Source organism: Thunnus maccoyii, chromosome 10 (assembly GCF_910596095.1).
Source record: "Thunnus maccoyii chromosome 10, fThuMac1.1, whole genome shotgun sequence".
NCBI lineage: Eukaryota > Metazoa > Chordata > Actinopteri > Scombriformes > Scombridae > Thunnus > Thunnus maccoyii.
Genome location: NC_056542.1, coordinates 27,119,984 through 27,133,127, shown reverse-complemented (window position 1 = coordinate 27,133,127; position 13,144 = coordinate 27,119,984). Strand labels below are relative to the sequence as shown.

Below are 13,144 nucleotides of genomic sequence, written 5' to 3'. Positions count from 1 at the left end.
TGTTAATGCTTTATGAACCAAGAGGTCATGGTTATGCAATTTAAGATACATCACCATATGGTGGAATGTGGAAATGGAGTCATCAGTGAACACAAGTGTTATAAGTTTATTTAAACCTAATCAGTTTTTTTCAGTAGATATGGGTAGGTGTTATGTCATGACTGAAAAAACAAAAAAACAAAGTGAGGATAGACAGACATACAGCTGCTCTTGTGCTGACCCAGTTTTATTGTTGTAAGGGCAGACAGCATTTTACAGCTTCAGAGATCCCAGTAAAGTGGATCTAATGCACTTTACATCGTTAGCTCCATAACCCAAGGGACATCTGAACACACGGGCTGAGAAAGCTTTTACGTAAGATGAGCCATCATGAGAACACTGGTTAGCTGTGCACTGGTCCAGACTAGATATTTTCCTTTTTATATATTTATGTGAACATCTTGCACCTCCAATCTTCCCCAACATTTCGTACAGGCCTCTTACATAAGTCAAACTGTAACGATTGTGCTGGCATGACAAACTTGTCAGATCAAAAAATGTCAGGAATCCAAACATGTGGCCAGAATTTATCATGCTTTAATAATAAAGATACAAGGACATTTGATGTAAACCACCAGTATTGCACATAGCTCAGGCACATAACAAGTGTCAGTTGCTTTCAAGCGTCAACTTATTTTTATGAACAATACACAGGCTGTACCGAATAAAGCTCTACTCCCAGGGAGGAAAAGAAAAATATATGTACTTTTTCACAAAACGTAACGGTGAATTCACATTAAACTTTGGCTGAAGGTTTAAGGTTTCTTTTTGAACAATAACTCAAAAACAGTCGAAATTTCTGAACCTGTCAATCTGAACCAACATTCAATCTTTCGTCTTTTAAAAATCTCATTCCAACATGAAGAACTTTTTTTTTTTCTTAAACACAAGAACAACTAGGGACAGCACAGGACAATGATAACACATAACCATCTACCCAGATGATCAGCTTAGACATGTAAATGATGTAAATGAGAAATAAATACATAAATAAACCCCATTATAAATAATCCCTTTCATGTCACCATTTTGCTTCAACTCATGGTAACTGTACAGTGCAAAGAAAGTGTTAGAAACAAAATAACTGCATTGATATCATCAAGTGTTTAACAAAAACAAATCTCACAAATACTCTTGAAAAAAAAGAAAAAAAAAAAAAGCTTAAGTGCTCTAAGTTCAAGGTTAGGCATGTGCATGCGGGTTGGAAGCCATTACGCATCTGGCCTGTGAGCGACGTGACGAAGAGAGTGCAATCCCATGATGCAACAGCCCCTGATAAGAGCAGCAATGTTGTATACTGGAGCGCTGCCATCCACGCCGTGCTGCGAGTACAGCCAAGCCACCGTGGGTAACACAGGAGCTGCTACTGCAACCAGATCCACCAGGAAGCTGTTGCTCCAGTAACGCTTGCTGACCACACCCAATCCCGGCGACAGAGAAGGTTCCTCCTCAGCGACACTGAAGTCCAGCTCCTCCATGAACCGTCGAGTCTCTGCAGGCTCTGAGCAGCATGTGCCAGAATCGGTAGAGGTGTCTGGGCTCTCAGGGGGAGCAGGGCTGGGCATGCTTGGTAACGTAGGTGTCGAGTCGGGCATAATGGCAGTGGTGGAAGTGGAGGTGGGCAGGTTTGGGAGGCCCAGAAGAGTGCTGGAGGCTGATAGAGCTGGCTCACCCACTGTTGCCCCGTGGAACTTTAGCAACTGGAGGAGCAGAGCCTGCAGGTCCGGAGACATGGGCATCAGGTCGGTCTGGACCCCTTTTTCTTCTGTGATCTGCTGGGAGGGTGTACTTGAGGAGATGGTGACAGTGGTGGAACTCGTATTTGGTAGAGCTGGTGGAGACGCAATAGAATTATCAATTAACTGTCCCTCTTCAGACAGTGCAGACACCCCAGGCCCAGACTCTGCACCGGCCCTCAGCTTGCCACTAGAGTCCTGACTGAAATCCACCGCTGTTGACATTAAGACTTGCTCCAAAATGTCAGCTCTGTTGGCCATCTCATCGTTCACCAGCAGCCCGCTGTCCGCCATCGCCTCTGCCCCTTGGTCTCCTAACTCAATCCCACCCTCTTCTTCCCCGACCATCTTTTTCCCACCGCTGTCTGGGCTGTCACAGATGAAGTCCAAGGTGTTTTCGTCTTGGAGGTTGGCGCCACTCTGAGCGAGCTCCATGCTTTGCAGCAGGGACTCCAACTTCCTGTTTTGGATGTTTATGTCAATGAAGTACTTCTGTATTCCCTTATCCTTCTCCATCAGGCTGCTCTTCATGGTTTCCACCACCTGACGCAACTGTTTGATCTCCTTGCGAGCCTCTTTGAGGGACAGCTGAGCCTCCACTCGGTGACACTCCTCTTCTATCCAGTCCTCTCTCATCCTGCTGAGCTGGCCCTTAAGCTCCTCGATCTCAGTCTCTCTGATAAAAGAGTGAAGAAAATGTCCACAGTTACTATAAGCAAGCTTATTCACTTTCTAGCTGAGAGCTGGAAGATTGAAACAAAGATTTTTTTTAAATCTATGTTAAATATAGCTACAGCCAGCATTCAGTTAGCCTACTTGTACTGGTCTGACCATACTCATACTAAAGGTGCGGTCAGACCAGATTTTGCTCCCCATTAATGACTATGAGAACGAGGCTAGACATATTCACCTCCAGCTGTGAATTGACCCATCAAAATGATACAAGCAGAATGGCAGGAGGGACCCTGCAGGCTGCAGTGAGTGCAAAGCCATCAAGGTTATGAGAAGAAGTGGAATGCCACATAACCACAACGTCCCTGATTTGATTCTAGCCAGGGACCCTTGTTGCATGTCATACTCATCTCTGTCTCCCCTTGTCCCTGTCTGACTCTTTGCTGCCCACTATCCAATAAAGGCAAAATTTCCCCAAAAATAATCTTAAATAAATAAATAATCTGTGTCTTACAAATTGCAAAATGTTGTTGGACCAGGTGCCATACTTGTTCCTGCAGTTTATGGACAACAGTCTAGGAAGTCTCTGCACCCGGCCCAGAAATTGTTTGGCACACAACACTGTTTAAAATTGCAATTTTATATGGTTTTAGTTTGTATGGATAAAGCAAACAATATATAATGTGTTATTTATTTAGCTCTAGAGGTGCTGGTAGGCAGATTTAGTTCATTTTTAACACAGCCAGGCTAGCTGTGTCCCCATTTCCAATCTTTGGTTAAACTAAGCTAACCAGCTGTAGCATCATATGACACATGGAAGTGGTGTCAATCTTCTCATCCAAACCTCAGCAAGAAAACGAATAAGCATGAGCCTAACATTCCTCTAAAGATAAAATAGACCAGACGAATCAGCAAGCATAGGATTCAAATAAATTGCCTTATACAGTGAAAATATCTTGCAAGATATAACTAGCAGCATCATGCAGTTTTTTTAGTGGATTCACACTTTAGGAGATTTTAAACAGTTGAGCAGAGCTGCTGAATGTAGGATTTACGTCACAACTACAGTATTATATTTTCTCCTGATATGACCACTATCATACTGCCTTAAAACCATGAAAAGCTACAGATACAATCACAGGATCTACTGTGCTGCTAAACCTTAACTAACCTGTCACGAGCTCTGGTCTCAGATTCAAGCAGTTTGGTCTTCAGGTGTCTGATGGCAACTTCCTTCTGCTGCAGAGGTGTGAGGTACTGCTCAGGGTTCGGGGGTCTGATGCCGTGGTTGTCTCCACAGGAGTGGTAGCGGCCCAGGTTCGCTCTTCTATTGGGCAGAAAGATGATCATGTTGATGAAAGTTTACCCCTCTAGAACCTACACTATCCATCATTCTCCAACTAGACATTTTGAAGCCAGCAGCAGAAAACAAACCAGTTTAATGTTCTAAAGTAAGAATCACTCCCAGCAGAAGGTAATTAGTGTGGCTGAGAGAGCACTGTCAGGACAGATGCTCTGTGAAGCCAGGAATTACTGTCTGACACAGGATTACTGGTGTGCAGACTAGAGACTTAAAAAACCCTAAAATGCTGGTTTATCTAAATACAAGCACAGTCGGCAAGGGAAGAAATCACCTTATGGTAAAAACCCTGATCTAGGAGCTAATTACATGAACATTCAAATGCCCTCTGCATGTCCTATGATCAGTGTTTTATCATGCTCAAAGAGAGCTGATAAAAGGATTCTTGTTTTTTCAGTTGAGGATGAGTGGGCGGATTTGGACAGTATGCAAAGCAGCATGCAAACCCCTCGCTTCCACTTGCACAATATCCTAGCAACCTGGGATACTTGAGGCTTTGATGCGAGTGCTCCGCATCCCTGCCAGAAATAGAAACAGCCCTGGAGAAAGTAGCATGCGAGAGGAAAAGATGTCACATGACACTTAGCCTGGCAGAGGAAAGCTGACAGAAGGATGAGAAGGTCTTAAAGTGACAAGAGTGGAGGGTTACAATGAATCTATGGAAGCTGTAAAAACAAGATAAAATGAGGGTAGATTCTGCTACTGCATAAAAACCAAAGGGCGGTGGGTTGAATGTCATTTTTTTTCATGCTGAGAGAGGATTTTTAGGTTAAGCCTTATGCAGGGCCAAGCTGCCAACATACACAAAGCCTAAGTAAACCTTCCCAGTAATATGGAGCCAGAAAAACATGGTGGTCCCAACACCTTTTGAGTTTCAGGCTACTCGGCTCACATATCAATTCTGCTACTCTGAAATATTTATGACCCTGTTCTCCCCTCCAAACCAAGGTGAATTCACCCTAATCCAGTTCCACATCAGCTACAGCCAGTAGGGTCACTGTCTGTGTGCCATATTCAGACATTTGCGTTATTGAGTCCTCATTAATTTCAACCACAGCCAAATCATGACCGATATAATCCCAGCCGGCTGCAAGAGAGGAAAAGATAAAACAAGTCTGATCTTAATCCAACCACCCACACACTAAACGTTGTGCTGCACATCGCCTGAGCCACGGTCTAAAAATCTCTCAGTCTCCAAAATCTACTTGCCCTAAAACAGAGAAAGTTCAATTTTGTGATGAATCCAAGTGCAGAAGTGTGGCTATGCTACAGAATGTTGTAACAACTGAACAGAGTATTAAGCTGTAAAACCACAATCCTTCTGTGATTTTTAATAATGCATCATATGAAAGGCATGTTTGGTACCTGGAGGTGGGGCTGGAGTTGCAGCTGCTGCTGTTGGTCGAGTAGGCAGCTCTGGGGGGAGTCCTGTAGGGAGCGTAGAGTTCTGCATCGCGGTTGGCTGTTGGGCTTCCGGCTGGTTTGAACACTGGGAGCGATCTGATGTGGCTGCTGCGACTTGACAGAACAAAGAATAAATACAGAATCACTTGTTAATTCCAAGAAACGTAGAGAAAAATGAAAACATACATGATAAACACTTTACGTTTAGCTGTAGTTTAGCTTAAAGTCATGTTTTTTTAACTCTCATAGATATCTCAGCAGAGCATACTGACGATACAAATGTATATAACCTCATACCTGCGTGAAGGAGCTTTCTTCCCAGCTGAATTGGAAGTGAGGCTCTCCCTGATCTTTAGGCTGCCTGTGCTGCTAGAGGAGCTGAAGTCTGCCTCACTACCTGCACAGAGACGAACCAGCGTGTTAACATCCTGGCAGACTTAAAGCAAAGACCATGTCGGTTTTGAAAGACGATATAACAAAATCTTACCATTTAAATGAAAAGTTGAGTTCATAAGAAATAAAATGCTTTCTTGCTCAATTCAAAATCACTCAGGGGTTTTGTAGCTACAGTCTTACCTGGTCTGGTGTGACCAATGGCTAATGTTAGCTAACTTGAGATATGAGTCACTCTGCTGACTTAATAATTCTTCTCTACTTGTGCTACCGTTAACACCACATTTAAGCATGTCACAGCTAAAGATTTCATTGGTTTTACCCCAAAGAAAAAAAGTTGCATAGTCTCACTTTAAACCTCAAATCTCTACATAAATACACACTCTTACTCTATGCTGTCATGGAAATAGATTTGGCATTTATGTCCAGTTTTCCTGTGTGCTGCATGTCTGTTCATCTTAGCTTCTCCTTTAATAAACATCCTCTAACAGCCTCATCCTGTACTGTTACAATCAAATGCAGCGTCAAGCAGGACTATCATGTTCCAGTCTCTGTAAGCCGGACTTCCTTAAAGTCAGCTTGTTGGGGGGAGTCAACCAGATAGCACAATCTCAAACAGACATACAACTGTCATAAAACAGCAGTTGGACAGGCTACTCCCCATATTCTGTCCCCTTCGTTCGACTAAAGTGAGTTTGAAGAGAAATAAAGACGTACAGATAGATCTATGTAAGTTATTACAAATGCCACAGCAACTCCAGAGTCAGCCAGTAACATCCAAACATGCTCAAATGTTGTGGGACAGACACTTAAAACCAGAAGCCTCAGCACAATATTGATGCCTGAGACACCTTCATTACCTTCAGCAGACAACAGTATTATGTTGCGATTATTAAAGATTATATTCAAAGCCGTACCTGAGTAGCATCTCTTGCCATCAAACAAAACCATATTTCTGTGCCAAGTGATGTCTGTGACAAACAAAACTGGTCAAAACTGGTGATGTGGTGAGTCAAATGAGTGTCTGTGCTCATTCAATCAGTATAGTAACCTCTCGCTAATCAGCCTAATTGGCTAAGCTCCTGAACCTTTTTTTCCCTCATCCAATCAGCTTACCTCCTCATTTTGACTCATGATCGAGCAGTTTTGTGTCCTGGCAGATTTGAACAGATTAAAAGAAAGGACTCAGTGTTTTTGATATGTGTTAACAGAGCACAGATGCACAGACAAAAGAGAAAATTCACTCCAGTGATTATTCTCTCTTTTAGCAAGCAGCTGCTTCCCAGCCAGTGTTTATTCAAATCAACATGCCAGGGAATCTGCTAGCTGCTGACGTGACAAATACACAGTTATTGTACTTTGGTCTTTAGGGAACCACTGGCATGCAGTAGTATATGTATACAGTGTGTTATATAAAAGTCTATACATGTGAAAAAGTTAATGAACAATCAAGACACACAAATCAAGATTTTTTCATACAGTGTAGCATCAGATCATAATTGCTTGGGACTAAAGTGATGATTTCAAACTGTGCTTGATCCCTGAATTATTAAAAAAACAACAACATATTTTTCATCTTTTCATGTCTATCTCTACGTTCTTCTTTACCTCTGGCTTTCATGGCCGACCTCAGCTCCCTCTTGTGCCTCTGTGTGCTCCGTGGTTCGCCGCTCCACTCGGTCATCACCCTCACCCTCTTCACTTTGGTCTTGCGCTCGGGGAGTACCGGTGAGCCGTGGGCACTCTGCTCTGAGCCTGACGGGGTTTTGGAGGGGGACACAGACTGACTAGTGGGGCAGCCGGTGTCATCTATTGTAAACAGGCATACAGACAGTAATAGCCAAGAACAGGCGGCGCAGGGCAGGCAGGCAGCGAACACAAGCAGTCAACCAGAGCTCAAGGTCCAGCTGGAGTGTTATTTGACTGATAGCACAACAGCTTTCACAATGGCAAAGTAGTTGACAAGTGGTTGCTGTGCGGTGGTTTACACACACACGATGTACAAAAACACACACACACACACACAGGCATTTTTTACAGTGTAGTCTGTTGTTTTCATTTCCTCTATTTGTTCAGGAGGCCAATTTGAATGAACATAAAATATACATATATTAATTTTCTGTTTGATGTTCCAGCCTGCATTTTGTGCTAAAATAGAATGTGAAATACAACTGGAATTGAAATATTTAATGTCTTTTATCACTCTTAAGGGGGCATTGCAATACAGTCTTGCACCTGACAGCCTGTAAATGGTGCTTTTAGTATTCTTATATAAAGTATGAACTCTGCTGTCTTTAAACTGGAGCTGAACTTCTTACCAGAGCAAAAGCTGTTGGTGCTGATGGTCCTTTTGGAGTGGTCTGAGCTGATGTCACACTCCTTGCCCTCCTCTTCTGAAAATGGAGAGTCAGACAGAGGGGATCCTTTGTCTTTTGGTCGGAAGGGATGGAGGACCAAGCGCGGGATGCGGCTGCGAGGGCTTCCTTTCTCTGGTGACTTCTTTTCCTGTTCAAAGCAACATCTGTCAGAGCTGAAGGTATGGATGTAGTACTGAGGAAACCCGCTTCAACTTTTTTTTAATTCATAAAAGATTAAGTTGTATTCATATTGTTGGTTGTTTGATTTACGGCGATAACTGTAAAGGTCACAGTCAGTCAGGTCATATGTGGAAAAGATTCGTATTGGCAAAGTGTTCAATATGCAAAAAAAAAGAAAAGACTCACCTCATATTCCTGGAATGGTCCCATTGTGCTTCACGTAGCGTTTTCCCCTGATGAACGGAAAAGAGGAGAAAGATCAGGTGAGTCATTTTTTCTGTGGACTGTGTATGTAACAGCGTTTGACGTGGCGCTCAAACCCTTCACAAACAAGGGCCCTCTGTCTAAACTCCGTTACGCCACTAAATCCCCCCTCCCTCTCCCACATACACACACACACACACACACACACATATCCTGCCTGGTACAGATGGCACAACAAGCACAGAGCCAGCCATGACCCATGCACACTAAATTTATGACCTTATGAAACCAATTTTTGTGTATAACAACTATAAATGTGCAGCAGGTGCCTTTTTTTAAAAAGAAGATTCTGAATTCATAAAATTCCTACAATCACATGAGAGAAAAGGTTATATTCATACAACAAAAGCTGCCACACAATGAAAAGAGATGTAAAAATGAGATAAAAACAGTTGAAGAGATAAGACAAAAGCATGTTTATGAAAAATAACTAACTTCTGTATAATTTGAGTGGAGAGTTTAGAGTCTGTACAGATACATCTATAATGAAGAAAGATGGGTAATATTCTTTTCATTTTTAGACTTTTCATCAAAATCATCCCAGATTAAGATAATCTGATGAAGTTAAGAAATAGATGAGAGGTATCCAACTCATTCTGCTAAGCAAAACTACACTCCTTATTATCCTTCTGTACCAAAACGGTGGAGCGGTGTGCCAAAAGCAACAAAATCCTTTTATCAGTGATATATAAAAGATGATGGAGTGATCCTCTTTAAAAATGGTTTCATATATAGACCAAAGTCTCTAACGCTGAACTTTTTTTTCATGCTGTACATCCACATTTAAACAAGGAGGAAAACATTTTTTATTGATGCTTCAGAGCTGAATAATGCAGAATTTCCTTCATGCTTGAATGAACTTCATACAATCATTTCACTTCCTCTTGCCTGTTGATTACGCTGCCTCACAGCGGCGTCGCCTAAGGGGGTCAGTTGCGTAAGTGCATAAATGTTTTTCTTTTTTTTGCATTAGGAATGATGTAATTGACCCCAAGGCCTGCGTGCTGCTGTCGCATCAATGAACCTGAACCTGTCTTCCCTCGCCGCATCCAGATGGTACTTTTTTAAAATTTTGCCTGGCACAATGAGATAGATGTCAGTCAGACCTTGATCATCCATCTCCCACAGCAACTATCAACAACAACACTCCTTCTGACAACAGTATGATATCACTACTTGATCTAATATAAGCCAGATTCCCTGTGTGAGCAGCTCAGACTTGCAAAAATCCTCTTTTCTTCAAACCACAGAGGACCAGAGAGGATTGCAAAAATAGAGCAGAGAGCTTTGGGAATCAAACTCCGCCTCATACTGTCAGACTCAAAAATAGATTTGAGTTCTAGGTGGCCTACGCCTTCTTTGCTCACTGTTTCACTTTTCAGTTTCTGCATTCCAACAGACATCCATAGCATCGTGTGCTGTAGCAACACACGGCTGCCTGGCTGCATGGCAGACTGGCACGGCAAAATCAGATTAGGCAGCGTGCAGGGCAGAGCAGCCACAGCCATGCCCTAGCAACAGTCTTAGCAACCGAGGGAAAACGCTGCACGAACGATGGGACCAATTATGTGTAAATCTGCACAACGTGTAGGCTTCTGCTGCTCATCCTGAGAAGCCGTTCTTCACTGTGAAAATATTTAGAGTGTGCCGAGGTGATGCGGGAGTGTTTCTATTCAGCTGTAGAGAGTGTTTTTCTCATTCTGAATGCACACTCTGTCCTTGAGCCTGTGTGTGTGTGAGCACAGTGAGCATCCTCATGTACTTAACTGAGAACTACTGACTTAAATGATTCAGTATATTCCAATATATGATTGTAGTATATGCTTTTTTAAACTGATTCTCTTGCAAGAAGTGCAATGGGTCAAATTTTCTTTATCTGAAACAAAGAAAAGCAACTATTAGTGAAAGAATGAGAGTATAAGCCTGAAAGTGATGATGAAATTAGAGCTGGGGGAGAGAGGATGAAAGGAGTGCTCATTCAAAAACAGGGTGTGGTTTTTAGCTTATGATTGAGAAGCGATTCTGCTGGCTGTTTTGGCTCCACTGGCAGCCATGTCCTTCATCAGCACGGTTATTAATCCATGCAGCAACAAGCAGCCATGTGAGGGAAATCCAGGAGGGTGGTGTCATCAAAACATGAAGAATGAAGAAACAGAGATCGGCTCGACTGTTGTATTCTTAAGCCGAACCGTTCAGTGTTTTAGAAAAGTCTCTGTTTATTATTATTTGCTCCAGTTCCTGACCGTCTTCCTTTGCTGATGGTCACTCAGTAGCATCAGCTAGAGTAACCTGAACCTTGTGAGGTGTTTGGATACGGACGCCTGCCCGTGCATGCTCTGCTGCCTGTATATTATTTGTTTTCTTCCCATCTCAACTGTGACCACTTCCTGCCTGAACTAGACCCCATAAAGTAAGATTATGCAACCAGTTTGGTTCCCCCACCTGGATCATCTGCTTGACTCCAGACAACATTGATTGGTTACCTACTGAGTGAGAGGCTAAGCATTATCTAAGTAGCAGACACAGGATTTTCAGCTCTCTTAAGCATGACAAACAGACAAACTGATTTAGAAAGTAGATGCACTGGGAAAGGGAGACATGGTTCATCTTAGCATAGCATCTTAGCATGGATAGGGTAAAAGCTGCTGGTGGGAAGCAAACTGCTGATAGAATGAGCTCATGACTGGTAAACAATTCTTTAAGCCTCCACTCAAGCTATTTCCCTCATCCAGATGGTCTAAAACAGCATGGCGTGGGCGTGAATAATAATTCCTTTAATCCACTCCAGTCTATGTGTTTTTCTAATGTTGATCTCGCACATAGACTAATATGGAGCTGTTGACTCCATTTTCATAATAACCCCACCATAATAACCCCTCCATTTGTTGTGCTGACGTGATCGTTAATGAGATGTAAAGTTGTATCATTTCAGTGATGATGACGTTTAATGCACAATGATGAACTTATAAGTCACTGTTAGTCATTCCTGGAAGGTTTTATCTTGACTGACTATTTATATCCAAGCTGCATCTTCCATTATCTCTCATAGGGGAAATAATACTAATACTTTCTCTGAAAACTGAAAGATTTCAGTCTTTCTTAAGAACCACATCATCGGTAACATTTATTTTGAGGGCACTGAGCCTAAAACAGACTGCATCATCATTGCATGATGTCATAACTGAGTCATCACTTTGACTTTCAGCATCATTTTTGGGAGCATAAATGATATTAGAAACAATATCTACACTGTTAAAATGGTTTCCTGATAGTAGATTAGATGTTTATGAGGCCTGTACAATAGAATAACTGCTATGATAAAAAGTATTAGAATAATTATAGTATATGGTTTCACATACAGTAGGACCTTAAGGGTGATGTTAAAATTGTTTAAAAAAATACCCATTTCTTTTTAAGAATTTAGGCCACTATACAATCAGGAAAGCCCTGCTTGTTTTCCTCTCTGTTGACATTGTTTACATGCCTCCCTTTGTTTTCCACATGTCGCTACTGAGCCATTTTCATTGAGTATCATGCAAGCTTATGAGATTTCCAGTGTCCCCTGACAATGACAGTACCTCTCTCCACATTTCCTTCAAACATTTATTTTACATTTGATCATGTTGTATAAATCAACCAGGTTTTGTTTTTGTTCCATGTGGCGCCCCCACAGTTAGGTATGTTTTCCTCAGGAGCGGGGATGCCTCTAGAATAAAGACATGCGAAGTAGGCTAGGATGTAACCAACGGTGATGTAAACATCCAACTTCAAACATAATATGTCCAGATTTCACCCAGCACCACCCAAAAATATGTAAGATTACTCATATCATTCGGATCATTGAAAATAAAGACTCGTTCCTGAACTTGTAAACAGCTCCTCCTCTGCCCACCTGCTCCCATCCTGTGAACAGTTTCATTTTCTAACCTAATCATAATCATGGATTGCTGTGAAAAATATTTGTCATGAAAGTCACATGAATGAAACGCTTGCCTGGATGCTTGGTGGTGATTCTTCTCAGAAGGATGCGCGTCAGATGGTGAAGCACAAAGGGTCGTTCCGCCGCTGGTGCTCCGCCGGTGGCAGCCTCCGCTCTGCTCTGCTCTGCTCTGCTCTGCTGTTTGGATGTCGGGTGGAGGAGAGCTGCGTGCAGACTGAGGACACACATGATTGGACAAGAAGCGAGACCACTGACTGTGCACGCATTAATGACTACCATCCCAAGTGTGTTACATAACGCGTAAGGCGCTGACTCCCCTCCGCCGTATAGCAACATAAGCTGCGGAGAGGCTGGTGAATAATACATAGCCTATGGGTTTGACATCTTTGGAAAACCACAGGTATATGGAGATGTAGCTAAATTAAGTCCCTGTCAGTGTATGGTATAAATTTAAATGTATGCTATCCTGTATTTCATCCAAGAGAGCCATTTAACACATGGCATGTCCTCCAATACATAACCCATATGTACATGCTGATAGGTCCCTGGTATGATGATGTTCTCATCACCAAAATACATTTTATATTTTTAGAATACCTATTCATCCATGAATGCATAACAGCCAGTATTTGTGGAATATAATATTTCCTTGATTCACATTATAACGATGCCAGCTGAAAGGCGCATCACGACATCGACTATAGGGCCTGCATATGTTCAACACATCCCGCAGGTGTGTGTGTGTGTACAGTAATGTGCATGAAACCAAATATAGTCTGCTGAACTGCTCTCGGATCAG

General features: G+C 42.3%; 1 protein-coding gene across 2 annotated transcripts; it reads right to left on the bottom strand.

The window, feature by feature from the left end:
- Positions 1 to 554: 554 nt before the first annotated feature.
- On the bottom strand, positions 555 to 12,481 carry sybu (syntabulin (syntaxin-interacting)). Of its 2 annotated transcripts, XM_042425059.1 has the most exons (8): positions 12,399 to 12,481; positions 8,328 to 8,374; positions 7,923 to 8,109; positions 7,213 to 7,413; positions 5,509 to 5,608; positions 5,173 to 5,325; positions 3,619 to 3,774; positions 555 to 2,451 (listed from the first exon to the last, which is right to left on the bottom strand). In XM_042425059.1, exons 2-8 carry the CDS (start codon positions 8,349 to 8,351, stop codon positions 1,251 to 1,253), a joined length of 2,022 nt encoding a protein of 673 aa, XP_042280993.1. In that variant the 5' UTR covers positions 8,352 to 8,374; positions 12,399 to 12,481; the 3' UTR covers positions 555 to 1,250. The 2 variants fall into 2 exon arrangements, with proteins under 2 accessions (XP_042280993.1, XP_042280992.1); XM_042425058.1 differs by lacking the exons at positions 7,213 to 7,413; positions 7,923 to 8,109; positions 8,328 to 8,374; positions 12,399 to 12,481 and adding an exon at positions 6,522 to 6,648.
- Positions 12,482 to 13,144: the final 663 nt, after the last annotated feature.

Bases quoted from the DNA above. Each gene is read 5' to 3' on its own strand.
- sybu (XM_042425059.1), bottom strand. From the start codon at position 8,351: ATGGGACCATTCCAGGAATATGAG. The intron at 5,326-5,508 runs GTATGAGGTTAT...TGTTCTGTCAAG, and splicing joins AAGAAAGCTCCTTCACGCAG to TCGCAGCAGCCACATCAGAT. The intron at 3,775-5,172 runs GTACCAAACATG...TCTGCCCAATAG, and splicing joins AACTCCAGCCCCACCTCCAG to AAGAGCGAACCTGGGCCGCT.